We start from the raw sequence: 26,608 nt of genomic DNA, 5'->3' as shown, positions 1-26,608 counted from the left end.
TGTGTTACCCTGTGTTCTGCATCTGTCTCGTGCTGCCACAACAGAATACCCATGTCAGGACAGTTTATAACAAACAGAAATTGAGTTCTGCCCTGCTCTGGATATTGCAAGTCCAAGATCAAGGGGCCAGCCACATTGGTGAATCTGAGTCCAAACAGCCCTGTGAAGGCTGCCACCTTACTAGTCTCCACCTGAAGAAAGGTAGAAGGGCTAGAGAGGCAAAATGGGCTGAGCTTGCTCTTTCATAAGACTTTTAGTCCCATGTGTGAGAGGATAGACCTCAGGGCCCAATCACCTCCTAAACATCCTGTTCCTTAATACTGCTCTGATGGCAACTCCATGCTCCTGTAGTAACCTCCAGCCGGGCCTGGGGCCTTTGTACATGCTAAAAGTGCTGAACTATATGCAGCCTAGCCTCTTGCAATTGCTCTTAAAGGGTGCATCCAATTAGTTATCTATTCTGTAGGTAAAATTTCTAATATTTGGCGTGGGTGTAGCTCGGTACCACAGCTTCTGCCTACTGTGCATGAAAATCTGGGTTTGATCTGCAGCACCACCCCGCTCCCCCAAGTTAAGGGAGGGATGAAGGTACAGAGCAGGGTCAGTGTGCTTGGATGACATGCACAAGACACTAGTTTGATTACCAAGAATGACTCAAAATGAAACAAAAATTGTTAAGACTTAGCCGGGTGGTGGTGGTGCACGCCTTTAATCCCAGCACTCAGGAGCCAGAGGCAGGCAAATCTCTGTGAGTGCAAGGCCAGCCTAGTCTACAGAGTGAGTTCCAGGACAGCCAGGGCTACACAGAGAAACCCTGTCTCAAAAACAACAACAACAAACTGTTAAGACTTAAGACATAAAGTACATTTTAAGTCAATAAAATGGCTTACCAGGTAGAGGTACCCACAGAGGTACCCACCACTAAGCCTGACAGAGAACTGATTCTAACAAGTTGTCCTCTGACATCCAAATGTGTACTGTCCCATGAGCACACACAACCCTACCCCCAGCCTATGAAATAAAAACGATCCATGAAGCCAGGCATAGTCGTTTATGTCTATAAATCCCAGGAGGCCAAGGCTACGTGGTAAGACCCTGCCAATGTGTGAGTATCCACATGTATCAAAACGTGTTGACTGCCGGGCGGTGGTGGCGCACGCCTTTAATCCCAGCACTCGGGAGGCAGAGCCAGGCGGATCTCTGTGAGTTCGAGGCCAGCCTGGGCTACCAAGTGAGTTCCAGGAAAAGGCGCAAAGCTACACAGAGAAACCCTGTCTCAAAAAAAAAAAAAAAAAAAAAAAAAAAAACAAAAAAAAAAAAAAACGTGTTGACTAATAAATCTAGATGAACAGTTTCTGGGGCAATGGCAGGCCTAATTTAACAGGCTTTCTGAAGACTTGAATTCAAAATTTCCTAAAGAAAAGTTGGGAAAAAATATGCTTTTTAAAATATCTTGAGTGGACAGGGCTAGAGAGATGTCTCAAACGGTTAAAAGCACGGGCTGCTCTTGCAAAGGACTCGGATTCAATTTCCAGCATCCACAAGGCATCTCACAACTGTCTGTAGCTCAAGCTCCAAAGAATCCTACACCAGGCACCAGGCATGCATGTAATGTAGTACACAGACAGACACGCAGGAGAAACATCATATACATAAAATAAAAATAAATAAATAAATAGCAACGGAGATGGGCGTCCTGAGGAAAGAGCCACAGTCTGGTGTCCACAGCACTGAGAGCACCATCAGCAGAACCCTGCACTGTGTCATTCCAGGGCGGGTTGTGAAGCTGGGTCCCCAGTGGCCACAATTCAGTGGCCATCATCGGCATGTCGGCTGGAAAGAAGAAAGACCATGGTGTGCCACACTGGGAGACTTCCCTGGTCAAAGCTGAAAAGTGGACATCATTTACTCGGCTATCCAGCCTGGATCACGTGACCATGACCACTGCTGAGAAGTGTAAGAAATGTCATCTAGCTGGGGCCAGGGGTGTCCAGGGACAAGAGAGAACCATTTGTTTTGGTAAACTGTCAGCTCTCTGAGTTTTTGTTCTGTTTTTCCAGAAAGAAACTCTAATTTTAAATATTTGAAAGTGACCAAATGGCTACAGAACATAAGACAAGTTTATTGATTTCATTCTCCACAGTCCATGTATAAATCACTATATATCTCTATCTATCTATCTATCTATCTATCTATCTATCTAGATAGATATAGATATAGATATAGTTTAAATTACCAAGCTGATTTCTGTCATCGACTTTTACATTTGATCATCCTTCTTTTTTTTTTTTAAGATTTGTTTGTTTATTTTGTACACAGCATGTATGACAACAGGTCAGAAGAGGGCACCAAATCTCATTACAGATGGTTGTGAGCCACCATGTGGTTGCTGGGAATTGAACTCAGGACATCTGGAAGAGGAGTCTGTGCTCATAACCTCTGAGCCATCTCTCTAGGCCTTTTTTTTTTTAATGCCAAATGCTGTTTATTGAAGGAGGGAAGAGGTAAGAGGTCTTTTTTTTTTTTTTTTTTTTTTTTTTTTTTTACGAGACAGGGCTTCTCTGTGTAGCTTTGCGCCTTTCCTGGATCTCGCTCAGTAGACCAGGCTGGCCTCGAACTCACAGAGATCCGCCTGGCTCTGCCTCCCGAGTGCTGGGATTAAAGGCGTGCGCCACCACCGCCAGGCGGAAGAGGTCTTAAATACAGGCTTACAGCACAATGGGAGAACCCCAGAGGGCAGAAGTTCACTACTGATGTTTTACAATCTTGCATCTAAGCTGTTAACGCCCATTATGCAGGATACACAGACAAGGAACTTCCCTTAAGCATTCAGGAGGGTGGAACCAGGCAGGGAATTAGCATAGGGAGGATATCAAGGTCAAGGTCAGCAAACAAGGCAACAGTTACCCAAAACGGAGGCCAGGGACCTACAAGTCCCCCTTTTACTAAAAAATGAGCTTCTGACTTAGGTTGCGTGGGACGTCAGCAGGTCACCTTACCTGTCATGGAGATGTCTGCCCAGGCCACATAGGCACTCTGTCTTAGGTTGGTGAGCACCCCCCAGGAATTACCCGTCTCTGAATACTCATTATCATACAGGCTCAATCATGTGTGAGTTGCAGAGTTAAGTGCTGCCAAAGATCTCAAAGTGGCACTGGGCTTGCAATCTGTGTGTTTGACACAGAAAAGACCAACAGAGGTCCTATCCCACCCACAGCCAGTAGGCTAAAGGCAACTGAGCCATTCCCTTCCTTAACATAGCTCTCTGAGTTTAAGGGGAATCATTCGTTAGGAACACAGTTCCAACACGAGGAGTCCATGATGTAGAATGTCAGGGGTGATCATGCCCCCCAGGGGATGTTTTCCACAGTGGGATCTCTGGTTAGTTCAGGGACTGAGATACGTTGTCACTGAGGAAGGCATTTCCCTAACTCACTCAATTGGAGATCAACCTTGGAGAGAAGAGATTAGGTAAAGAAGCAAGTAGCTGAACTGCTCTTGGGATTATTTACACACTATGACAAGGGTTAAGTCCTGGGTAAGCTGGCCCCTAGCTGAAGCAGAAAAATTTCATAAAGGTGAGTCTCAGAATTGGCAAGGCTTGAATCTTTCTGTTCTGCTATTAAAGGAAACTGCTAGATAACCAGCATGGAAAACTGCTAATAGTTTCCACAAACATCTGCTCACCGTACCACCTGGGCCTTCTGTCTGTGAACACTCAACTCAAGAGAAATGACTCCACAGGCCTGGGACCCAGCTACTCTGAGGATAGACAGGTGGATCCTAAGTTCACATTCTTTTCAAAGATAATAAGTAAATAAATAAATAGAAATGTTTTGAAGAGCTAGTTAAACCCAGGCCTTGAGATCAGAAGTGCAAGGCCATCTTCCACCATTTAGTAAGTTGGAGACCAGCCTGGGCTACATAAGACCCTGTCTCAGTAAACAAACCAAAAAGGCTAGGGCGTATGTAGCTCAGGGGTAGAGTAATTACCTAACATGCTCAAGTGCTAAGGTCCTGAATTCAATCCCCAATATCAAAAATCTCAAAGTTCCCCTCCCTTCATCTGGTCCCTGTGCACTGGGCCTCGGTTTCCCCAAGCAGCTCCCTTTCTGAGAGTATTTGGAACTAGCTCTTTGGGCCTTTGAGGGCGTCTTACTCCCCACGGTATCAGGATTACAAGCTGGGGCGCTGCCCCCCTGCATAGTTCCCTTGCACCTTTCCACAGGGCTGTTGTTGTGAGTCAAGCCAGCCAGCACTGTCCTGGTTCCCACCCCCACCCCCAACCCTGCTGCTCACAACCCTGCGGCAGCTGCCCAGGTTCCCACAGCCCCCCACAGCCCCTCGTGCCTGATCGGTCAGGCCAGCTGTGGGTTCCCACGGACAGCACATGTCTGCGCAGGCTGATGCTGCTACCAGGGCCAGGCCACTGCAGCCATCCACCTGTCGGAAGCGTGTGTTGGCCAGGCCCTGGGGAGTGTGATGCTGCCTCTGCAACGGGGACATTGGAAGATAACTCTAGACCACATGCTCCCCTTCAGGCCCAGAGTCACCGAAGAACCTGGCAGCTGGGGGTCCTACCCACTTCCCCATGCCCAGCCAGTCAGAGCTTCCCTTTTTTTCACCTATGGGTCAATTCAATATGGTATGTGCTGAACATGAGGACACTGAGGACCTGGACTCATTGAGTGTGACGAGGGTGGCGGCTGACTCAGCTCAGAGTCTCAGTTTCCCTATCAACAACCTGAGGGTCACATCATTACTAGCTTCACAGGACCTGTGTGAGGATGCAGGACAGACCAAAGTTCTTGCTCTGTTCTTGATGTACAGGAATTGCTCACAGCATAGACTTTTTTTTTTTTTTTTTTTTTTTTAGACAGGGTTTCTCTATGTAACAGCTCTGGTTGTCCTAGAACTCACTTTGTAGACCAGGCTGGCTTGAACTCACAGAGATCTGCCACCTACACCTCCCAAGGGCTGGGATTAAAGGTATGCACCACCACTGCCCAGTGCATAGACATTTTAAAAGATTTATTTATGTATATGAGTGCTCTGTCTTCCTGTAGGTCTGCATGACAGAAGAGGGCATCAGATTCCGTTATAGATGGTTTTGAACAACCATACAGCTGCTGGAAATTGAACTCAGTAGCTCTGGAAGAGCAACCAGTGCTCTTAACTACTGAGCCACCCTTCCTGGCCAAAGAAAAGACATTTAAAGGGTCAAATATGAAGGTTCCAAAGGTGCTAAGTCACCAGTGCACACATGCTTATCTTCAGGTGTTAAGAGGACCTTTGTCCCTCCAAACTTGTCTTTCCTGTCCCACAGGATGCAATGTCTGGGGTTAGCCCTAGGAACATCACCCTTCTGAAACTGTGAGCCAACCCCAGTTAAATGCTTTCCTTTATAAGAGTTGCTGTGGTCACAGTGTCTCTTCACAGCAATAGAAGCCTGACTAAGACAGTGTGGGCCAGGCACTGAGTGCCAGCCTCTTTGGCCTGAGTGTCATTGTTTAGATTCTGTTCCTGTCCCACTTCCTGGGCAAGCTGCCCTGAGCTCTTAACTGCTGAACCATCTCTCCAGTTCCTGAAGGTGACCACTCAAGTTACACACCCAGATTTGGTGGTGGTGGGGTTTGGTTTATTTTTGTTTTGTTGGTTGGTTTAGATAGGGTTCATTATGTAGCCCTGGCTGGCCTAGAACTTGATAAGTAGACCAGGCTGGCCTTGAACTTACAGAGATCTGCCTGCCTCTACCTCCTGAGTGCTGGGATTAAAGGTGTGTGCCACCACACTAGTCTTCAAAACTTCTTTTATTTTTGGTTGTGAGCCTGTATTTTAACAGCTGAGCCATCTCTCCAGCCCAAAACTTTTTTTATTCACTCCAAACAGAACCTCTACCCATTGAACTTCAGTGTCTTTTCTCTCTAGTCCCTGGTAAGGTACTTCGAACCAGGTTCCTATGGGAATTTCCCCATTACCATATTGCTGTAAGGGACTTATCCAACATCATTTGTCTGTCTAACTTCAGCTAGCTTTATGTTTTCACACCTTACCTACACTGGCAGGTGGCTATACTGCCTTCCTTTTTATAACTGAATAATATGTACATATTCCATACTTTATGTATCCAGTCATTCATTGCGGAACTGACATGTGGGGTGGTGACTGGTACTGGCTCTTGTGTGTGAACACTGCTGCTGTGAACGTTGGTGTGTGACCATTTGCCCAAGTCCTTGCTCTTGTGGATTTTTTGTGGAATTGCTGGATCATAAAATGATGCTACCTTTAGCTCTCTGGGAGCTAGTGAGTTCTACCCCAGCAGCTGCTCTGTTCACCTTCTCACCAGCATTTATTCCTCTCTCTGTTTTGTTTGTTTATTTTTTGAGAAAATCTACCAACACAGCTACCTCCCAGCCCATTTTTGTGCCTTAAGTTATAGGCTAGTCACAGTGGCTCATGCCTCTAATTCTAGCAGGGAATTTAAGGCCAGCTTGGGTTATGTGACAAGTTCTAGGCCAGCCTGGGCTACAGAGTGAGACCCTGTAGGCATCCCAGTAATCAGGAAGTGATACCTCACTGTGGTTTTGTTTTACATTTTGTTATCATTGTTCCTGTAGCCCATCTTCTCATGTATTTATCAGGCTACCCTGGGCTACATCACGAGTTCCAGGCCTATCTGAGCTACAGGGTGAGACCTGGTCTCCAAAAGCAAAAACAAAAATCTCCAAGTAATTGGAGGAGAATTTCTGTTTGGTGGAGACCTCAAACTCACAGCAATACTCCTGCCTCAGCCTCTAGCATGTTGGAATTACTGATATGAACCACCATGTCAGATCTGAACACATTACTTTGAATTTATTTTTATTATATGTAGATGAGTGTTTGCATGTATATACGTGCACCATGTGTGTGCCTGGTGCCTGCAGGGGCTAGAAGAGGGATCCCAGGAACTGAAGTTACAGTTGTGAGCTGCCATGTGGGTGCTGGAAAGTGAACCTGGGTCCTCTGAAAGAGCAGCAGTGCACTAAACTGCTGAGCCATCTCTCCAGCCCCAAGAAAGCAACATTTGGAGAGTCACAGCAGGATAGATGGAGGAGAGTTTCATCAAAGCTATTTTCACAGAGGTGGGTGGAGCTTAGGAAAGCCACAAAGGCTGGTGAAATACACAGGAGCTCCCTACAGTAGGCACACACCTCATACTGAAGGGACAGGGTAGTAGTGGTTACAGAACACAGAAAGAATGGATGGTAGAGAGGGCCTCCTAAGGAGAGAGAGGCAGCCACCCGCAGCCCCTCTGGGAGAAGTCACCCCAATAAATCCGTATTTCTCCTCAGGCAAGCCAGAGAGACTCAGCCAGCATCTGGTTGAAGCCTTTTACCAGCTGAGAGTCAGGAATTCTAGCATACCAAACTCTGAAGAAGTTGCCTACAGAGACAGTTTTCCTTTTACATGGGGTGATTCAAATGAGGATGTTAAAATAGCAGGGAGTCCTACTGAAGGCCATGCATATAGGGCCTATATCACCTCCTCCCTTCCCAGCAGCAAAGTTGGAATTTCCTGGGAATCTCAGAAATAACTGCAGAGAGAACAGGAGAAGAAAGAAAACCCCATTGATTGTAAAAGACATGTCCTAAATCCCTTTTGCAACTCTTGTGACCCAAAGCTTTATCTTATCAGATTACAATCCTGTCCACAGTACCCTGTAATCAAAAAAGAAGGGAAAAGATAGAGAAGAGAGACGCCCTGACGGTGCTTTAGGATGTAACTCAGAGCCAACTGGGCCACACAAACCCTTGTTCTCCTGTCTGGAGCCAGACAACCCTTGTCCACCAGTCTGGGATGAGTTTGGCTTTCATAGAAGCTGGAAGAGCCAGAGATCTGGAGCTGCTTCTGTTCTCTGCTCTGGAAAATTCCCCTAGGCGAGGGAAGTCCAAATGGCTTGGCCACCTGCTTGGAAAGGCTGAGGAGAGGAGTGGAGCTCTTGGGAGGATTCAGTAACTCAGCCTGATCTGGAGCTGGAGCATGGATTCCTCACATCAGTGGCTAAAGGTCCCAGTGCTGCAGGGCGGCTACACAGCTGCTACCATAGGGAAAGCCTTAGTGGCAGCTAGGGAGAGCTACTGGCCCAGGGCTCAGGATCTGCAGGCCACTCCCTGAGAGGCCTGGCTGTCTCTAGCTGCCAGAGCTCAGGCTGTCCTGGAGGGACATCTGCTCACACTGAACCCAAACAGATTCAGATGAACGGCTTGGCTTCAGCAGCCTAGTGACACGTGTCCTTTTGACTCAGACTCAACTCTGCTCCTGCCATTTGGCCTTGAAGACCAAAGGGCCCCAGGGCCTTAGATGAAGACTCAGTTCACCTGTAGTTCCTGCCTGCTTTCCTTCCTTTCAACATTGTTTTTTAGACATGTCTCCAACCTAGGAGAGCTATAAACTTGCTGTGTACTCCAGCCTAGCCTTTAAATAATGTATTCATTTTATTTTTATTTCTCTCTCCCTCTCTCTCTCTCTCTCTCTGTCTCTCTCTCTCTGTCTCTCTCTCTCTGTGCGTGCCTGCGTGTGCGCGCATGTGAGTGCGTCTGTGGCTGTGTCTGTGTCTAAGCATGTGCACATATGTGTGTACTCGGAGGGCAGAAGAAGGCATCAGATCCCCTAGAGTTGGGGTAACAGGTGGGTGTGAGCACCAGACACAGGTACTGGGAACCAAACTCTGGTCCTTTGGGAGAACAGCAAGTGCTCTGACTGGCTGAGTCATCTCCCTAGTCCTTTATGTAATAGTTTAAAAACCTTACCTAGAGGGCTGGAGAGATGGCTCAGTGGTTAAGAGCACTGGCTGCTCTTCCAGAGGACCTGGGTTCAATTCCCAGCACGTACATGGCATGGCATAATTGCATGTAACACCAGTTTCAAGGGGACCTGAGACCTTCACGCAGACATACATTCAGGAAAAACATGAATGCACATGAAATGAGAATTATTTTTAGAAAATCTTAGGGCTCTCCAGCCCCTAGGCTGTCCTCACAATGTGCAGGCCCCTGCCTCTGCAGTGCTGGGATGGCAGGAATGTGTCACTGGAGCTGCCCTCTGGGCTGGCACTGCGTGGACAGTGAGGATGTGCAGCACCCTCCGGCACCTGCAGTCCCACCCCCAGGGTCCTTACTTTGTCCTGATCATCATTGCTTCAGATTCTCACTGCTTCAGTGTGTCCCCCACCTCTGGCCTCTCCGTGTGCTCTGGAGCCTCAGCCTGAAACAGTGCCTGGCCACAGGACGGAGGGACTGCATGCACACTGTTGAGAACACATTCATCCGTGTGGCTTCTCACCTGTCTCGGTTCCCCATCTGCAGCAATGGAAAGAGCTTGTTACTGTGTAATGTGTGCAGAAACAAAGCCTCATTTTACAGGAACAAAGCTCTGGGCTAGTGAGATGGCTCCATGGGTAAAGGCGCTTGCCACCAACCGCGACCATCTGAATTCCATTCCTGGGACCCACATGATGGAAATAGAGAACTGACTCTTAGAAGCTGTTCCTTGACCTCCTCATATACACCATGCCATGTATGCGTGTTGCCCCCTAAGTAAAGAAATGTCATTTAAAAAATGTGTTAGTGTTTTGCCTCTGTATCTACTTATGCCTCACATGCATGCAGTGCTCAAAGAGTCCAGAAGAGGGCGCAGGGTCACCTGGAACTAGGGTTTCAGACAGTTGTGAGCCACCAGGTGAGTGCTAGGACGCCAACCTGGTCCTCTGCAAGAGCAGCCGGTGCTCTTAATGTACTAGTCATTACTGTAGTGCAGTAAATATATCCTCGTGAAAAGAAACTAAAACTTTATCCAAAGACAAAGACTCTCTTCCTCTTCTTCATCTTCTTCTGCTTCCTCCTCTCCTTCTTCTTCCTCTTCATTTTCCTCTAGACAGGCTCTTAAGTAGCCTAGGCTAGCCTAGAACTTGCTATGTAGCTGAGAGTAAACTTGAACTTCTGAATCTCCTGCCTTCACCTCTGGGATGCTTAGATTATAGTTTACATCAATAGTGTATAACGTGGTGGGGATTGAACCCAGGGCTTCATGTGTGTGAGGCAGGTGCTCCCAGCCCCAAGACTATTTCCACAGGAGGAATTACCTATTGTGAATTACCACAGGAAGGAATCCCCCTGATCACAGACACACTGGGGTTAATGTCCTGTTGCCTAGGACCATTCCTGCTCCTCCTCTCCACACTCAGACTGTTTGATGGCACTGGGGACAAGGTGAGCCCTGGATAATCCTCACTGGCCATGGAACCCTTTGTTTCAAATGAGTGACACACATTTGTGGTCATGGGCCAGCCACCCTCTCTGAGGCCTCTCAATCACCAGCTTCTTTGAATCTGTCCTGGGACTGCCTCATTTAAGAGCTGGGAGGCCTCCCTGTGTCATGGGGATGGGCACCAGGTCTCCTAGCCCCACTCTCAGAAAGAATGCACGAGTAGGGTTCTGCAGGGCATCGCTTCCGGTCCATCTGGAGTCTTACCCACAGTGCCTTGGGGATGCTGGGCACCACCAAGGCTCATGGGTATTGTTCCGTCAGGGCAGCTGTCCTTTTCCCATGGGCTGGGCATGGCAGGCTAAGAGCCAAGCTGGACTGTGATAAGAAGCTTGGCCCCCACTTCTGTCCAAGGTCTCTGGATAGCAGGGAGGGTGGCTCTTGGGCCTTCCAAGTTGGCTAGGGTCACAGGGACTGGGTGGAGCTTGAGGACCCTAGGGGACATAAAAGAGTCTCAGACTAGGCAAGCCTCACTTCCCTGACCAGCACCATGGCATTCCTTTGGCTCTTGTCCTGCTTTGCCCTCGTGGGGGCCACCTTTGGTAAGTGCTGGGGCTCAGGTCCCATCAGAGGGAAGGAGCCATAAGGGGGGTTTGTACTGAAAGAGCTGATGCTCCACCGTTCCTGCTTGAACCACGACCAGGACACTGAAACCTCAGTGAGGACTTTCGGGGACCTCATACCCTGCTTCAGGAGCAGAAAGACAAGTCAGGGCCCAGCAGTGGGCTGTAGATCCAGATGTGGCTGAGGTGGGGGTGCTGTGGCCCAGCAGGTGTCAGCTGCCCCTCTGGGGGTTTAGTTACCATGCTGGCAAATGCTGAGCATTTTGTTTTCTTTCTCTTGTTTGCTTTTTTTGTTTGAGACAGGGTCTCACTCTGTAGCCCAGGTTAGCCTAGAATTTACTATGCAGTCCAGGCTGGTTCAAACTTTGAGCGATCCTTTTGATTCAGCATCCCAAGTACTTGGGTTAAAGACAGTACCAGCCACCACATCCACTTAACATTTTGCAAAAACAAAGAAAATAACTAGTGAAAAGAAAAGGAGAGAGATTAGCCAGAGGTGGTGGTGTGTCCTGTGGTCCTAGCACTTGGGAAATGATGCTTCCTGCGGAGACAGGGTCTAATGTAGTCCTTCCTGCCTCCAACTCCCAAGTGCTGGATTACAGGCATGCACCATTACACTCAATTTCAGAAGACTCTCTATCCCTCCCTTTTGTTTTGTTTTTGTTTTTTAATTGCTGTTGCTTATTTTGTTCTGAAGTACCATCGCACCCTGTTGTTCAGTCTGCCAACTCCTGGGCTCAAGCAGTTCTCCTGCCTCAGCCTTCAGAGCAGCTGTGACTATAGGCATTTGCTACTACACCAGCCTACTTTGTTTCTTTATGTGGGTGTCAGGGATCTGAACTGAGGTCATCATTAAAGGTGAATGCTCTTATCCACTGAGCCTTCTCCTCAGCCTCAGTAGTCCTGGCTGTACTGGAAATCGGTAGACATCGCTGGCCTCCAACTCACAGAGATCCCCCTGCCTCTGCCTCCCCAGTGCTGGGATTAAAGGTGTATGACACCACCACCAGACCAAATACTTCTTTGTAAATGATAACCCAGATTCAGCCAAGCTTCCCTTTGCTGCCTCCCACACTCTACTGAGTCAATTTTCTTCAGGCTTATACAAACACACTACATATTTATACATTCATAAGCAAATATCCTTCAAATTACATAAACAGTATCTGACTCTGTCAGTTTTACAACATGCTCTTTTTCCACTCAGAATGTGGTAGATCAACCCGGGTTGCCATGGAGACCCAACTCACTCACTCAAATATACTCTGCTGTGAGAACACATGACTCTTAGTTCTCATTGTTTGGGCTAATATAAAAATGGATTATTGTGACTTTGGGGGGTCGATCAGTCATCATCGAAGGGCCTTGTCCATTTCCTTGTCTCTGTGCACAAGACAGAGAGACGCTGGCCCTTGAGGAGTCAGAGGACTGCAGAAGTGGTGAAGCTGGTCACAGGGTCACACTGCTCTAATGTACAGACAAACTGTGAAGCCCTTGTGAAGATGTGCTAGCCACTGTAGCAAGTGGGTCCTGGCACGCCCAAGATGCCTGACGCTCCCTCTGCCTGTCTCCCTCTTCTGTGACGTGTTCTGTGCTGGTCAAGAATCAAGTCCCCTTTCTCTCTCTCTCTCTCTCTCTCTCTCTCTCTCTCTCTCTCTCTCTCTCTCTCTCTCTCTGTGTCTCTCTCTCTGTCTCTCTCTGTCTCTCTCTGTCTCTGTCTCTCTCTCAAGTTGTGACAGGGGCTTACATGTATCCCTGGCTGGCCTTGAACTCAGATCTCCCTGCCTGTCTCCTGACTGTTGATATCAGAAGAGTGCACCAAGACACCTGTACAAAGTCTAAGTTTCTTTAAAAATTGAGGAAGTGAGGTGGGCATGGTGGCATGCCTCTTTATTCCCACTACTGGGGAGGAGGAGGCTGGTGAGCTCTGAGTTCAAACCCAGCCTGGTCTACAGAGGAACTTCCAGAAGAGCCAGGAGTACAAAGAGAAACCTTGTCTCAAAAAACAAACAAACAAACAAACAAACCAAAACCAAAGTTAAAGAACCAAGTTTCACATGATGAATAGTTCCTAAAATAGGCAGGTTCCCCAGAATGGCCAGCGTGGAGGTTAAGCAGACAGTCTACTGGTCCAGCCTGTTTTCTGGTCCTTTCTTGTGATATGCCTGGAGAGGGCAGCTGTGCCTCTTTTCATTCCTGGGAGGATAACTGGGTCAGGAGGCTGTATGTGTGGGGCCCCCTGAGCCAAGAGGTTAGAGGGGAGCCAGATGTTTCCAGGGGAGATGGCATGGTCTCAGTGGATCTGAGTTGGCTGAGGAGTTCTACATCATGACTCTCCCTATCCCCCAAGGCTGTGGGGTCCCTGCCATCCAGCCTGTGCTGACGGGTCTGTCCAGGATCGTCAATGGAGAGGATGCTGTCCCTGGCTCCTGGCCCTGGCAGGTGTCCCTGCAGGTGAGAGGGGGATTCTGGGCACATGAAGGCACCTTCTGGGGTGATGCCCACGTGGGAGGCACTGACCTTCCTCTTCCTCTTCCCCAGGACAAAACTGGCTTTCACTTCTGCGGAGGGTCCCTCATCAGCGAAGACTGGGTGGTCACTGCTGCCCACTGCGGGGTCTCGTGAGTCCCAGACTATCTTGGGGTTCTGCTTCCAGCTTTATTTGGGGTTGGGGAGGGGACCAGACCCATTCTTCATCTTCACCCCCATGTGTCTCGATGCCTAGGACATCTGATGTGGTGGTGGCCGGCGAGTTTGACCAGGGCTCCGATGAGGAGAACGTCCAGGTTCTGAAGATCGCCAAGGTGCATAGGCTGCTGCCTGGCTGAAGGGCTCAGCCCACAAGCCGGGGGTGGGCAAGGCCAGGAGGGAAAGCCCCTGGCTGCTTGAAGGACAGGAGCCCAGCAGGGCTGGGGCTGGCCTTAGAATTCTTTCTGTTCTGTTCTGATGGGGCCAACAGGAATAGAGCTTGTCCCCTGGAACTCAGCAGAGCCCAGCTCTTCCTAGGTCTCAGCTAAGCTTCTGGTCCCCACAGGTTTTCAAGAACCCCAAGTTCAACATGTTCACTGTGCGCAATGACATCACCCTGCTGAAGCTGGCCACTCCTGCCCAGTTCTCTGACACTGTGTCTGCCGTGTGTCTGCCCAGTGCTGACGATGACTTCCCCGCGGGGACAGTGTGTGCCACCACTGGCTGGGGCAAGACGAAGTACAATGGTGAGTGTGCTGTGGCCTTGTCCAGCAGAGGCTGTCCCCAGAGTCAGGCTGCCTGGGCAGCAGGCTCCTCCAGGTGTGACCTCCATGGTGTCTGTCTTCCTTCCTTCCTTCCTTCCTTTGTCTCAATTTCAATATTAATACATTTTCCATTTCTTAATTTGAAATTTGTGAATTAAAGCTGGACACGGCAGCACACTTTGATCCCAGCATTTGGGAGGCAGAGGCAGGCAGATCCTGTGAGTTCCAGGCAGCCAGAGCTACATAATGAGACACTGTCTGGAAAAGAAAAATTAACTAGCAATCTATAAAGTTAACAATTAGTATGTGTCAGTTAAGGCTTAAGATTTCAAACTCACCCAGCACAAACAAAGGATTGCTGATAAGATGTGGGAAGGACGCCCTCAGCCCAGCAGGAGGTACAGTCCTCTTTGGCCCTAGACTGACTGTGAGTCCCATCATGGGTCTCTGAGACTCCAGCAGGGTGGGGGCCATGCTGTCTTGAAATCTTACATACCCACTTCCCGTGGCCACATGGTAGGGCTGGGCCTGGGCAGGGCAAGAACAAATGACATCCGTGCTTGAGGCCCAGCCCTGCCTGTGGTGGAGAACCTGACGGCAGCTGCCCCACAGACGCTTGGAAGGCCCAGTGGTGCTCTCCAGTGTGCTGGTGGACTCAGGGGCCCTGACTCCACCCCCTCTGTCCCTGTAGCCCTCAAGACCCCTGAGAAGCTGCAGCAGGCAGCCCTGCCCATTGTGTCCACCGCTGAATGCAAGGGGTTCTGGGGATCCAAGGTCACCGATGTGATGATCTGCGCAGGCGCCAGTGGTGTCTCCTCCTGCATGGTACAGCCTCCACCCCACCCTCTCCAGACCGGCCTAGCCCTGCTCAGGCTAGTGGAGAGCACAGGCCCACAGTGCCCTGGTTCCCACTGCCCCCTGCCCTTCTCTGCTGAACCTCATTCCTTCCCAGTGCCCAGAAAAGGATGGGCTGATGCCAACAGTCACCCCTGGGTGGCACCTCTGCCCATTTGGTGCTGTACCGCCCACAGGGTACCCACTCTTGCCACCAGCTCTGTGAGCTGTATGTGTCTCCTATTCCCAGAGGGAGGCTAGATGTGTAGGTCCTTCCAGGAGGACCTGAGCACAGCTGGGGCTGTCGCTGAACCCCAAGGACTTGCCTACACTCTCCCTTGCACCCCACCAGGTCCAGGTATCCTTGTCAGGGTTGAAGACAAGTCCTTTGTCTTTCTCTGCAGGGTGACTCTGGTGGCCCTCTGGTCTGCCAGAAGGATGGAGCCTGGACCCTGGCAGGCATTGTGTCCTGGGGCAGTGGCGTCTGCTCCACCTCCACTCCTGCTGTGTATGCCCGAGTCACAGCCCTCATGCCCTGGGTTCAGCAGATCTTGGAAGCCAACTGAATCCGTGGTTCTTGCCTTTCCCTCCAAACATCTGCAATAAAATCATCTAATTAGAACACTGACTCTCTGTGTGTCTTTGTGGTCCAGGGACATGAGACTGTCCCCTGTCACCCACCGAGAAGACATATCACTGGTCCCTTCCTGGGTTACATACACCCTGATGGCCCCTCCTTCTTCCTATCTCCTCCATTCTTAGAACTCCCTCCGAGGTCAGAACTCAGGCTAATTTTACTAGAACCAGCTAGACCCCCAGTGTTCTCTGGAAGGCAGTAGTCCTTGGCCAGACTCTATCATCCACAGTCCTGGAGGATCAGTCACCTTTAGAGCCCTGACAGACTCACAGTGAACCTCATGCTGGAGACTCTTCTCTGCCTTTAGGCCCCTGCTCCCCACTGCCCAAGAATACACATCCTTACAGCACCCTTCCTGTTCAGACCCCATCCCTGCATCTGCCCCAGACTCGATCCTGGCCCTGGATGTTAACTGCCATCCTGTCAGATTCCTTCCTCCCTTTCTCCCTCCCTCCCTCCCTCCCTCCCTCCTTCCCTCCCTCCCTCCCTCCCTCTCTTCCTTCCTTCCTTCCTTTAGCCTTGCCTGTCCGGAACTGACTCTGTGGACCAGGCTGGCCTCGAACTCAGAGATCCACCTGTGTCTGCCTCCTGAGTGCTGGGATTAAAGGCGTGTGCCACCACTCCTGACTCACATACTGTCACCTCTCCTGGTCCACACACTATTTCCTGCCTTTGGGTGTTTAGAGGTTGGATCCCCCTGGCTTCGGCCTCTTTGTCAGGTTACAGATGGAGTAGCCCCTCCCTGGGTCAGGAGTGCTGTGTCTCCTCTTGTGAGGGTGCCGGCCCTCATTAACAATGCTATGCCTTTACTGGAGAATTACAAACTGGTATCTCCACCTTACCATTTCATTCTCATTTCTTCTTCACTAGAGATGCTCCCGTATCTGTCACTTAAGGCCCTCGTGGTACCGTTCACACAGAACACACTGGGTAAATAGTTATTCCTTTACCAATTTTTAGGCATTTTTTCTTTGCCAATTATAGAAGTTACCACGTTCATTTAATGTGTGCATGTGTGTGCATTCGTGGGCATGTGGAAATCAGGTGACTGTTTGCTTGGGTTGGTTCTCTCCTTCCACCATGTGGGACCTGGGAATGGAACTCAGGTCATCAGACTGGGCAAGAAGTGAGTCAATGGGCCATCTCTCTGCCCACTTTATATGTGTGTGTGTGTGTGTGTGTGTGTGTGTGTGTATAAAATCTATATTAATTATATATACTTAACATTTCTATTTTGTTTTATGTGTATGGTTCTTTCGCTTGTATGTCTGTCTCCACATTATGTACATGCACGTCTGCAGAGTCCAGAAGAGTGTCAGATACCCTGGGACCGAAGTTACAGACATTTGGGTTTCCTGGATCTTCATATCCTGGATGTTTTCAATATCGGAGTCCTGGTCAAACTGCCCAGCCACCAGCATGTCAGATGTCCTAGGCATTGAGATACATGAAAGAGGAGTAGAAAAAATTGACCTCCCGTCCTCCCTTCCAAATGGAACTAAAACTAGAGCCCCAAGGCAACCCAGGCCTCACTTGACTTTTCAATGGACAGTCAACTCTTACCCTGGCAGCAACCCTAGGTGAACAACCTCCCAGGTCGTGTCCTCATGTACCCAGAATCCCTCTCACCTGCAGGAGGAACACCTACCAGGGTCAAGAGCCTGAGACAGCATCCTCCCCAGTGACCTTCTCCACAGCCTGGGAGATGGGGAGAACCCAGAGCTGACTCTGACTTTTGTGTGTTTGTTTTTGTTTTTGTTTTTCCATATGAAGTTGAGTATTGTTCTTTCTAAGGTTGTTTTTGTTTTTTGTTTGTTTGTTTGTTTTGTTTTTATTTTTTTTTTTGAGACAGGGTTTCTGTGTTGTTTTGGTGCCTGTCCTGGATCTTGCTCTGTAGACCAGGCTGGCCTCGAACTCACTGAGATCTGCCTGACTCTGCCTCCCAAGTGCTTGGATTAAAGGTGTTCGAGACCACGGCCAGGCTGTTTTTTTGGGTTTTTTGTTTTGTTTTGTTTTGTGTTTTGTTTTTTTGTTGCAAAGTTGACTCTGAGGACCTTTTAAGTCTTGCCTCTTCTTGTCCCTGCCTCTTCTCACCCATGACCTATCCCAGTATCTGGGGACCAGGAAAGCTGATCCCCCATAGCTGGAAGTTTTCCTGTGTCCCGCTGGGTCTTCCAGCCACTCAGAATGATAAACATACAGAGGCTTATAGTAATTATGAACTGTATGGCCATGGCCTATGGCTCAAGCTTCTTGCTAGCTAGCTCTCATAACTAAACTCAGCCCATTTCTATTAATTTATATGTTGCCCCGTGTTCTGTGGCTTCACCTCTGTGCCATGACATGCTGCTCCCTGGATGGCGGGATGGCATATCCTCTGCCTCTGCCTTTCTTCTTCCTGTCTCTCCCCTGATTTTCTGCCTGCTCTAAGCTGACTTGCCATAGGCCCAACAGCTTTATTTATTTTTTAATTTAATTTATTTATTTATATTTTTAAAAAGATATTTATTTATTTATTTTCTGAGCTGAGGACTGAACCCAGGGCCTTGTGCTTGCTAGGCAAGCATTCTACCACTGAGCTAAATCCCCAACCCCTTTATTTATTTATTATGTATACAGAAGAGGGTGCCAGATCTCATTATAGATGGTTGTGAGCCACCATGTGGTTGCTGGGAATTGAACTCAGGACCTCTGGAAGAGCAGTCGGTGCTCTTAACCTCTGAGCCATCTCTCCAGCCCCTATTATTTATAATTTTTATGTATGAGTGCTTTGCATATATGCCTGCACGCCAGAAGAAGGCATCAGATTCTATTACAGATGGTTGTGAGCCACCATGTGGATGCTGGGAATTGATCTCAGGTCCTCTGGAAGAGCAGCCAGTGCTCTTAACCACTGAGCCATCTCTCTAGCCCCCAAACAGCTTTATTTATGAACCAATCAGAGAAACACATATTCACAGCATACAGAAAGACATCTCATAGCACTTCCCCTTTTCTTTCTAATCAAAAAGGAAGGTTTTAACTTTAATATGGTAAAATTACATATAACAGACAAGCAAGAATTACAGTTACAATATTTAGTCTATTTGAATTTGGCAAAATTAAAGAAAATATTCTATCGATCCTATATTTGTGAGTCTAAAGTTTTATATCTAATTTATATTTTATCATAACCAAGGAAAATTACAACTATCTAGTCTTCAACTAACAAAGACCTCAGAAGGATACAATATTACCTAAGTAAACAGGAAGAGCATTGTAAGCAACTTCCAAAAATTTAGAATGACAGAGGCAGCTGGCTGCCTGGACAGTCACCCAAAGTTCCTCTCTAATGTTGGGGTATCCATCTTCAGCCCATAGGCCTAGTCTCTCAGTCATTTTTCCCCCTCTGTGTTCTGTAGAATGTTTGGCAGTATCTTCTGTGAAACGGTAACCTGAAGAACCATCTCAGCTTGCAAAGTTCAGTGGTCACCTTCCTATGGGTCCTGAATGTCCGTCCAGTCAATACAACATTTTGTCAAGCAGTCCAGGCAAGTACAGTTTCTTGCCCAAATGGCTATTTTTGCCAAGAAGATAAACTCCATCTAGAGTGTCTTCAATGCCCATCTTTCTCACTGAAGTAAATCGGTGCTGCCAGGAGCAGACGTGTCTCACTGTCCAGAAAGTCTAAGTTTTTAAAACATTTTAAATGCCATATTCTGTAGGTCTTTGAAGTATTTGAAGATTACCTAATTGAATTATATCTGTGTATATGTAGAAAACTTAACTAACATGACTATAACTGTGATTATCATAGAAGACTAATTATTAATCTGTATTTCTTAATTATTCTTTACAATTTCAAATGAGCTGCATGAACATAATGCATTAAACAAGAGTAGAAATATACATCATTGCCAGCTTCATAGGACCGGTGTGTGAGGATGCAGGACAGACCAAAGTTCTTGCTCTGTTCTTGATGTACAGGAATTGCTCACGGCATAGACTTTTTTCTCTTTTTGAGACAGGGTTTCTCTATGTAACAGCTCTGGCTGTCCTAGAACTCACTTTGTAGACCAGGCTGGCCTTGAACTCACAGAGGTCTGCCACCTATGCCTCCTGAGTTCTGGGATTAAAGGTATGCCTCACCACTGCCCAGTGCAGAGAATTTTTTTTATCCTTTTTTAAAAATTTATTTTTTTTTTAGTTTTTCTTTAATTTTATTTTATTATTTTTATTTATTTATTTTGATTTTTTTCAAGACAGGGTTTCTCTGTGTAGCTTTGTGCCTTTCCTGGAACTCAATCTGTAGCCCAGGCTGGCCTCAAACTCACAGAGATCCACCTGCCTCTGCCTCCCCAGTGCTGGGATTAAAGGCGTGTGCCACCACCGCCTGGCTGGGAGGAGGTCTTAAATACAGGCTTACAGCACAATGGGAGAACTCTGGAGGGCAGAAGTTCGCTACTGATGTTTTACAATCTTGCATCTAGCTGTTAACGCCCATTATGCAGAATACACAGACAAGGAACTTCCCTTAAGCGTTCAGGAGGTTGAAATCCGGGAGGGAATTACATAGGGAGGATATCAAGGTCAAGGTCAGCAAGCAAGGCAACAGTTACCCAAAACGGGGGCCAGGACTCTGCATAGACATTTTAAAAGATTTATTTATGTATATGAGTGCTCTGTCTTCCTGCAGGTCTGCATGACAGAAGAGGGCATCAGATTCCGTTATAGATGATTTTGAATAACCATACAGCTGCTGGAAATTGAACTCAGTAGCTCTGGAAGAGCAACCAGTGCTCTTAACTACTGAGCCACCCTTCCTGGCCAAAGAAAAGACATTTAAAGGGTCAAATATGAAGGTTCCAAAGGTGCTAAGTCACCAGTGCGCGCACGCGCGCGCACACACACACACACACACACACACACACACACATGTATATATCTTCAGGTGTTAAGAGGACCTTTGTCCCTCCAAACTTGTCTTTCCTGTCCCACAGGACGCAATGTCTGGGGTTAGCCCTAGGAACATGAGTCTTCTCCCTGCCTCCCGCCAACCTCAGACTAGTTGGGCACAGGGAAGTAGTGGGTCCCCCAGCTGCCAGGTTCTGAGGTGGTTCTGGGCCTGGGAGGGGGCATGTGATCCAGAGTCATCCTTCAGCATCCACGTTGGAGAAGTGGCATTCTTGAAACTCAGAGGGGATCAGCCTTTCTTGGGCTCTCAATACTGGGAGAACCGAAGACAAAGGGGATCAGCTTTCCTGGTCCCCAGACATTGGGATAGGTCAGGGGTGAGAAGAGGCAGGGACAAGAAGAGGCAAGACTTAAAGAGGTCCTCAGAGTCAGCTCTGGGTTCTCCCCATCTCCCAGGCTGTGGAGAAGGTCACTGGGGAGGATGCTGTCCCAGGCTCTTGGCCCTGGTAGGTGTTCCTCCTGCAGGTGAGAGGGATTCTGGGTACATGAGGACATGACGTGGGAGGTTGTTTACCTGGGGTTGCCGCCAGGGTAAGAGTTAACTCCCCTTTTCCTCCCCAGGACAGCGCTGGTGTCCACTTCTGTGCAGGCTCCTTTTGGCCACCAACTAGCTCCCAAATCATGACACAGAGACTTTTTAGTTTGGGATACTTGGCCTAGCTTAGGCTCATTTGCGGCTAGCTCTTTTAATTTAAGTTAACCTGTTTCTCTTTATCTACCTTTTGCCTCAGGGTTTTTTACTTTGCTTTCTTTCTGTATATCTTTTTTTTTTTTTTTTTTTTTTTTTTTGGTTTTTCGAGACAGGGTTTCTCTGTGTAGCTTTGCGCCTTTTCCTGGAACTCACTTGGTAGCCCAGGCTGGCCTCGAACTCACAGAGATCCGCCTGGCTCTGCCTCCCGAGTGCTGGGATTAAAGGCGTGCGCCACCACCGCCCGGCCCTTTCTGTATATCTTACTTTCACTGCTTCATGTGTCCTGCTGCCTGGCTTCTGGCCCCGGGTGTTTCCTTTGTTCTCTCCTCCTTCTCTCATCCCTTTTCTCTCAAGCCTAGATTCCTCCCTCCTCCCATTTATTCTCTCTGCCTGCCAGCCTCGGCTATCCCTCTCCCCACTAGCTTTGACCATTCGGCTCTTTATTAGACCAATCAGGTGCTTTAGGTAAGCAAGGTGAACCAGATACAACACAGCCTTACATGATTAAGCAAATACAGCAGAAACAAAAGTAACACATCTTTACCTAGTTAAAATAATATTCCACAACAAGTTCTCTCATCAGGGAAGATTGGGTGGTCACGGCTGCCCACTGAAGAGTCAAGTGAGGCCTGGGTTGCCTTGGGGCTCTAGTTTTAGTTCCATTTGGAAGGGAGGACGGGAGGTCAATTTTTTTCTCCTCCTCTTCCATGTATCTCAACGCCTAGGACATCTGACATGCTGGTGGCTGGGCAGTTTGACCAGGACTCCAATGTTGAAAACATCCAGGTTCTGAAGATCGCAAAGGTTCATGGGCTGCTGGACAGCTTGATGCTCACCAGGGGCTAGGAGAGCAAGCCTAGGAAGAAGCCCCTTACTGCTTGAAGAATGGACCACAGTGGGGCTGAGACTGGCCTTGGACCCTCCTTCCAGGCTCAGAAGCTTGTCTCCTCTTTCTTTAACAGGAGGGGAGGGCGTTGTTGAGACAGGGTTTTCCTGTGTAACAGTACTGGCTCTCCTGGAACTCGCTCTGTAGACCAGACTGTGTTTCCTCTTTCTGAGAGTCCCACTTCTCCCAGGGTTGGGGATCTGGTCCTCATTGGCATGTTTCCCAGAAGCCCACATTCAACATGTTCACTCTCCACAGACATTTACCCCACTTGAAGCTCGCCACTCCTGTGCATTTCCCTGAGATGTGTCTCAATGACACAGGCAACTTCCCTGCTGGACACTGTGTGCCTCTACAGTCTTGGGCAAGACAGAGGACACCAGTGAACAGCTGACATGGTCCATGAGAGGTGGATGTGGCTACAAGTACTGACCACTTGCTTGACCCTCCAGACACAGACACCTCGGCCAGGCTGCAGCAGGCTGCCCTGACCTGCCCGTCTACCACTTATTGTGAAAAGTTCTGGGGCCCCATGATCACAAATGAGATGGTCTGCGCTGGGACCAGGGGTGCTACCTACCACACAGTACAGCCTCCTGGGCTCTTCCCAAACCCTCTCCCCTCCCACTCTGTAGGAGATGCAGGCAAAGAGCCTAAGGCCAGGTCTTGGGCAGGGAAAGTAATAAAAGTTCTAAGTAGGTCTTTGTATAAGGTCTTCCCAGCTTTCTCTGGACATACCTGCCCATTATCATCTAAGAGCCTGGGTTCCCATTTCATCATTGATAACCTTAGCAGGAGTCAAGGCAGGGGCCCGTTTTCAGAGCCATCATGTTACAGAATTTCACCGAAGCCGATGAGGATGGCATTGCCTAGGCTGAGCAGTGCACAGCTTAGACGGTGGGACAGGATAGGCTGGAGGATTCCAGATGCTGCTCAAGTCTTCCCCTTCGCCAGTGGCTCCATGACCAGCACCACTTCCTCTCGGACAGACCAGTTCTACTGAGCTTCTGTTAGGTGGTGTTTCCCCGGAGGTAGACCTGATATTCAGGGCATAAACCACAAAGGAGCTGGGATCTTTTATAATCTACCCAGTTAGCATGGGCACAATGTCTACTGTGTTAGGCCTAGCCCTGGGCTTTACAGCAATGTCCAGAGGCTAGACTGCCTGGATGGCCAGACCAAAGCCCCTCTCTTTCTCCTGCAGTACCACTCTGGTGGCCACTCGGTCTACCAGAAGGATGGAGCCTGAACTCTCATGGGCAACATGTCCTGGGGCAGTGACACCTGCTTTATCTCCATTGCTGCCATGCATGCCCATGTCGAAGTGCTCATGCGCAACAGATCCCAGCAGCCAACTAGCCACTGCCTCTGCCCTCCATGCAGCCTCACTAAACCCTGCAGTGTGAGTCAATGCTGTCTGTCTCCTGTTTGGGGGCCTCCAAGGCTGCACTCTGGTCCTGAACTTGAAGCTTCACTGGGTTGGACCATAATGGGCAAGGTCAGATTAGGTGTGGAAGTTTCTGGAAGGGTCCCTCTTTGGTCCCTGTCCTCACCACTAAGACTCCACTTCCCCAGAGGGTAGTGAGGAAGGACACTGGTAGATGAAATAGGAGTGTCACAGGGAGGGTGGGATCTTGGTGAGTGGAGTCCAGGTCAACCTGGCTTATGCACACTCAAGGCAGCAGGGCTGTTACCCACCTGTTGCTGTGCTCAGGGGCCCTACCTTGGGAAGAGGGTGCAGGGAACCAGCCCATTCTGACCTCATATATTTGTGGTTCTGTGACTCTTTCCCACGGAGGGCTCTCCAGGCCTTCTCTTTCCCAAGCCATGTTGAAGTCACTGACTTTATCAGACAGACCAAGGCCTTGTGATAAGGGGGAATGTGCAGACAGGCTGTGACTGGAAGTCTCAAGGAGGCCCATCAGGTGGGACCCTCCCAGTTACACACATGATGGCCTTGTTCTAGGTGGGTTCTCAGATACCAGTTTTGGTGAGTAGAGGCCCAGACAGCTGGGAAGCCCAGATCACACCTACCTATTGTGGCCCCAATACCCACAGACAGGAAGCAGAGAGGACAAGGGAAGTGTGTAAGGGCTTGTTGCTCTAAGAACCCCACCCCGTCCTGGTGGGGTATCATATGGCCAGATGGGCCATCTCATACAGGGTCTCTACATAGTCCTGGCTGCCCTGGAACTTGCTATGTAGACCAGGCTGGCCTCAAACTCAGAGATCCACCTGCCTCTGCCTCCTGAGTGCTGGGATGAAAGGCGTGCGCCACCATGCCTGGCTTACAGGGGCATTTGAAGTGAACACACCCTGGCACTTGTCTTGCCTTGATTTTGTTCACTCAGCCACCCACAAAGCTCCTCCCCGCTTTCAGCCCTCCTCTGTCTCCTCAAGCTCAATCAGCTCTGCCAGCGGGGGATGAGGGCAGCCTCCGCCGGGTTTGTCTCCTTCGAGTCCCAATCCTCTCCTGACACATGCTCTCAGGACATAAAAGCAGCGAAGACCTCAGGAGCAGCATGTCCCAGGACTCAGCTCTAAAGGGACAGACATTCCCCTTGGGTGCACAGCTGGGCAGAGGCTGCCGAATATGGAGCCCCAACTTTAGATGCCCTGAGCCTTTGACCTCCCCCACACAAGGGCTTTCTGAAGATGGCTCCTGGGCAGAGTAGAGTTAAGGGTTTTGTAGGAATCAAAGATCTGAATGTCAGGGGGCTACACAGGCCTGGAACCTGCAGGTCTTTGCTCTGGCACGCTCTGGAAACATTCATTAGTGGGCCTGTCTGTGACTGCCACGCTGTATGGTCACCTCCATTACATGCTGGACTGGCCTTGGCAGGTGTCTCTGAACATGAGAGGGAATTCTCGGCATGAAGGGGCTACTGTAATGTTATTCACTCCGCCTATGACCTTGGGCTATGTGCCCCAAAGGAGGCGGTGCTTCCTGCCATTGTACATAACCTCTTATAAGGAGTTGGAGAAGGGTCACATGCCCCTTCTCCCTGCTCCTGCCTGCGAGGTGGATTCACTCCAGGTCAGATCAGAGGGTGACTTCTGTCTATTCCATTCTGTATTCATGAGTGTATTTCCTCAATTCATCTTAATAAATCGTTACCCATTTAATAGACTCATGTGGATTGATCTTTATGGGCTACTGTGGAGCTAAGAGAGCTGTCCAGTTGAGACTTGGGACTTCCCTGCTTTCTCCAGGGAATAGCAATGTCTCCCTCGAGCTGGGAACCCACACCATCAGTAGTGGGGTGGTCACTACTGTTCACTGGGGGTCAAATGAGGCCTGCCTCAGGCAGCCAGAACCTCCTGGGGGTTGACATGTCTCTAACTCCAGTCAATAGTGTCCAAAAGAAAAAGTACCCGAGAGACCACAGGCTGGGGACAAGCTACTCCCATCCCCTAGTGGCAGGCTGAATGACAACCTGCCAGTCTGCCAGAGATGGCTACTGACCCAGTGGTGCCACCCACCACCCTCCTGTGCATATAGAGAAACTGAGGCCCAGGGTAAAGGTCTCCCTGAGATTCAGAGGTCAAGCTCTGACTTACTCCGCCAGCACATTTCAGTAGGAAGAGCCACCTTATGGCAGCCAGAGCACCTGACCTTGCTCTGTCTGGAGGTACCTGGGTGCTGAGGGCAGATGAGGTAGTTGGGAGGTGGGCGTGTGTGACCAAGGCAGGGCAGCAGGGGTCTGTGGGGGCAGGTGCTGCACAAGTGCCTTCAGTACGCACCGTCTTCCCCAGGTGAAGCCTAGTTACACAGACAGCTGCATCCGCTGAGCGCACACTGGGGAGGAGTGTGGTAGATATCGGCTCAAGGGTGACCAGCATTTGCTTCTTTTCCAGAGGACCTCAGTTCAGTTCCAGCACCCAGCTAAAAACCATCTCTAACTCTAACTCCAGGGGATCACACACTCTTTTGACCTCTACAGGCACTCCACATACACACACACACACACACACACACACACACACACACACACCAATAAACCTTATTTAAAAAAGAAAATAACTGGTTTGGGCTGGAGCTCAGTGCTAGAATATTCACCTGGTGTGTGTGGAGCCCTGGGCTCAATCTCCAACACTAAAATAATAAGCTTGACTTATTATTGAAAAGCATGATGCATATATAAAAACTGAGTGTTACTGTGTGTCAGTCATGATGCTCGCATCAAAGCCACTTCATTTCTGTGTCATTTCCCTCAATCTCTGGTGTCCCCCAGCCTGGTCTCGAAAAGCTTGCTTGCATGCCTGTGCCCACAGAACTGTCCAGGACATCTCCCTGCTGAGCCTGGCTCACCTCTCCAAGACATTGTCCCTGTCTGTCCGAACAGCAGCTTGCCACAGGCTAAGTGCCACAGCAGGCTGAAGCAACACTACCCACAACGCCAAGTGTCTCTGCAGGGGCTTGTTAGAGTACGAGATCTGTCTTAGCTGGAGGTCAAAATTCCAATTGTAATTTCCCATTAAGAAAGAGCACAGCTGGGCGGTGGT

At 49.1% G+C, this 26,608-nt stretch overlaps 1 protein-coding gene across 1 annotated transcript; it reads left to right on the top strand.

Moving 5' to 3' along the window:
• Positions 1–1,826: 1,826 nt before the first annotated feature.
• LOC131911096 (chymotrypsinogen B-like) lies at positions 1,827–15,501 on the top strand. Its single transcript, XM_059263058.1, has 7 exons — positions 1,827–1,956; positions 13,219–13,322; positions 13,410–13,489; positions 13,594–13,672; positions 13,903–14,083; positions 14,793–14,926; positions 15,340–15,501. The coding sequence occupies exons 1-7, from the start codon at positions 1,827–1,829 to the stop codon at positions 15,499–15,501; spliced, it is 870 nt and encodes a 289-aa protein (XP_059119041.1).
• The last annotated feature ends 11,107 nt before the right edge of the window (positions 15,502–26,608 follow it).

The sequence above is a fragment of the Peromyscus eremicus genome, chromosome 5 (assembly GCF_949786415.1).
Source record: "Peromyscus eremicus chromosome 5, PerEre_H2_v1, whole genome shotgun sequence".
NCBI classification, from domain to species: Eukaryota; Metazoa; Chordata; class Mammalia; order Rodentia; family Cricetidae; genus Peromyscus; species Peromyscus eremicus.
Note: the sequence above shows the minus strand (reverse complement) of the source record. Positions and strands in the feature narration are given on the sequence as shown.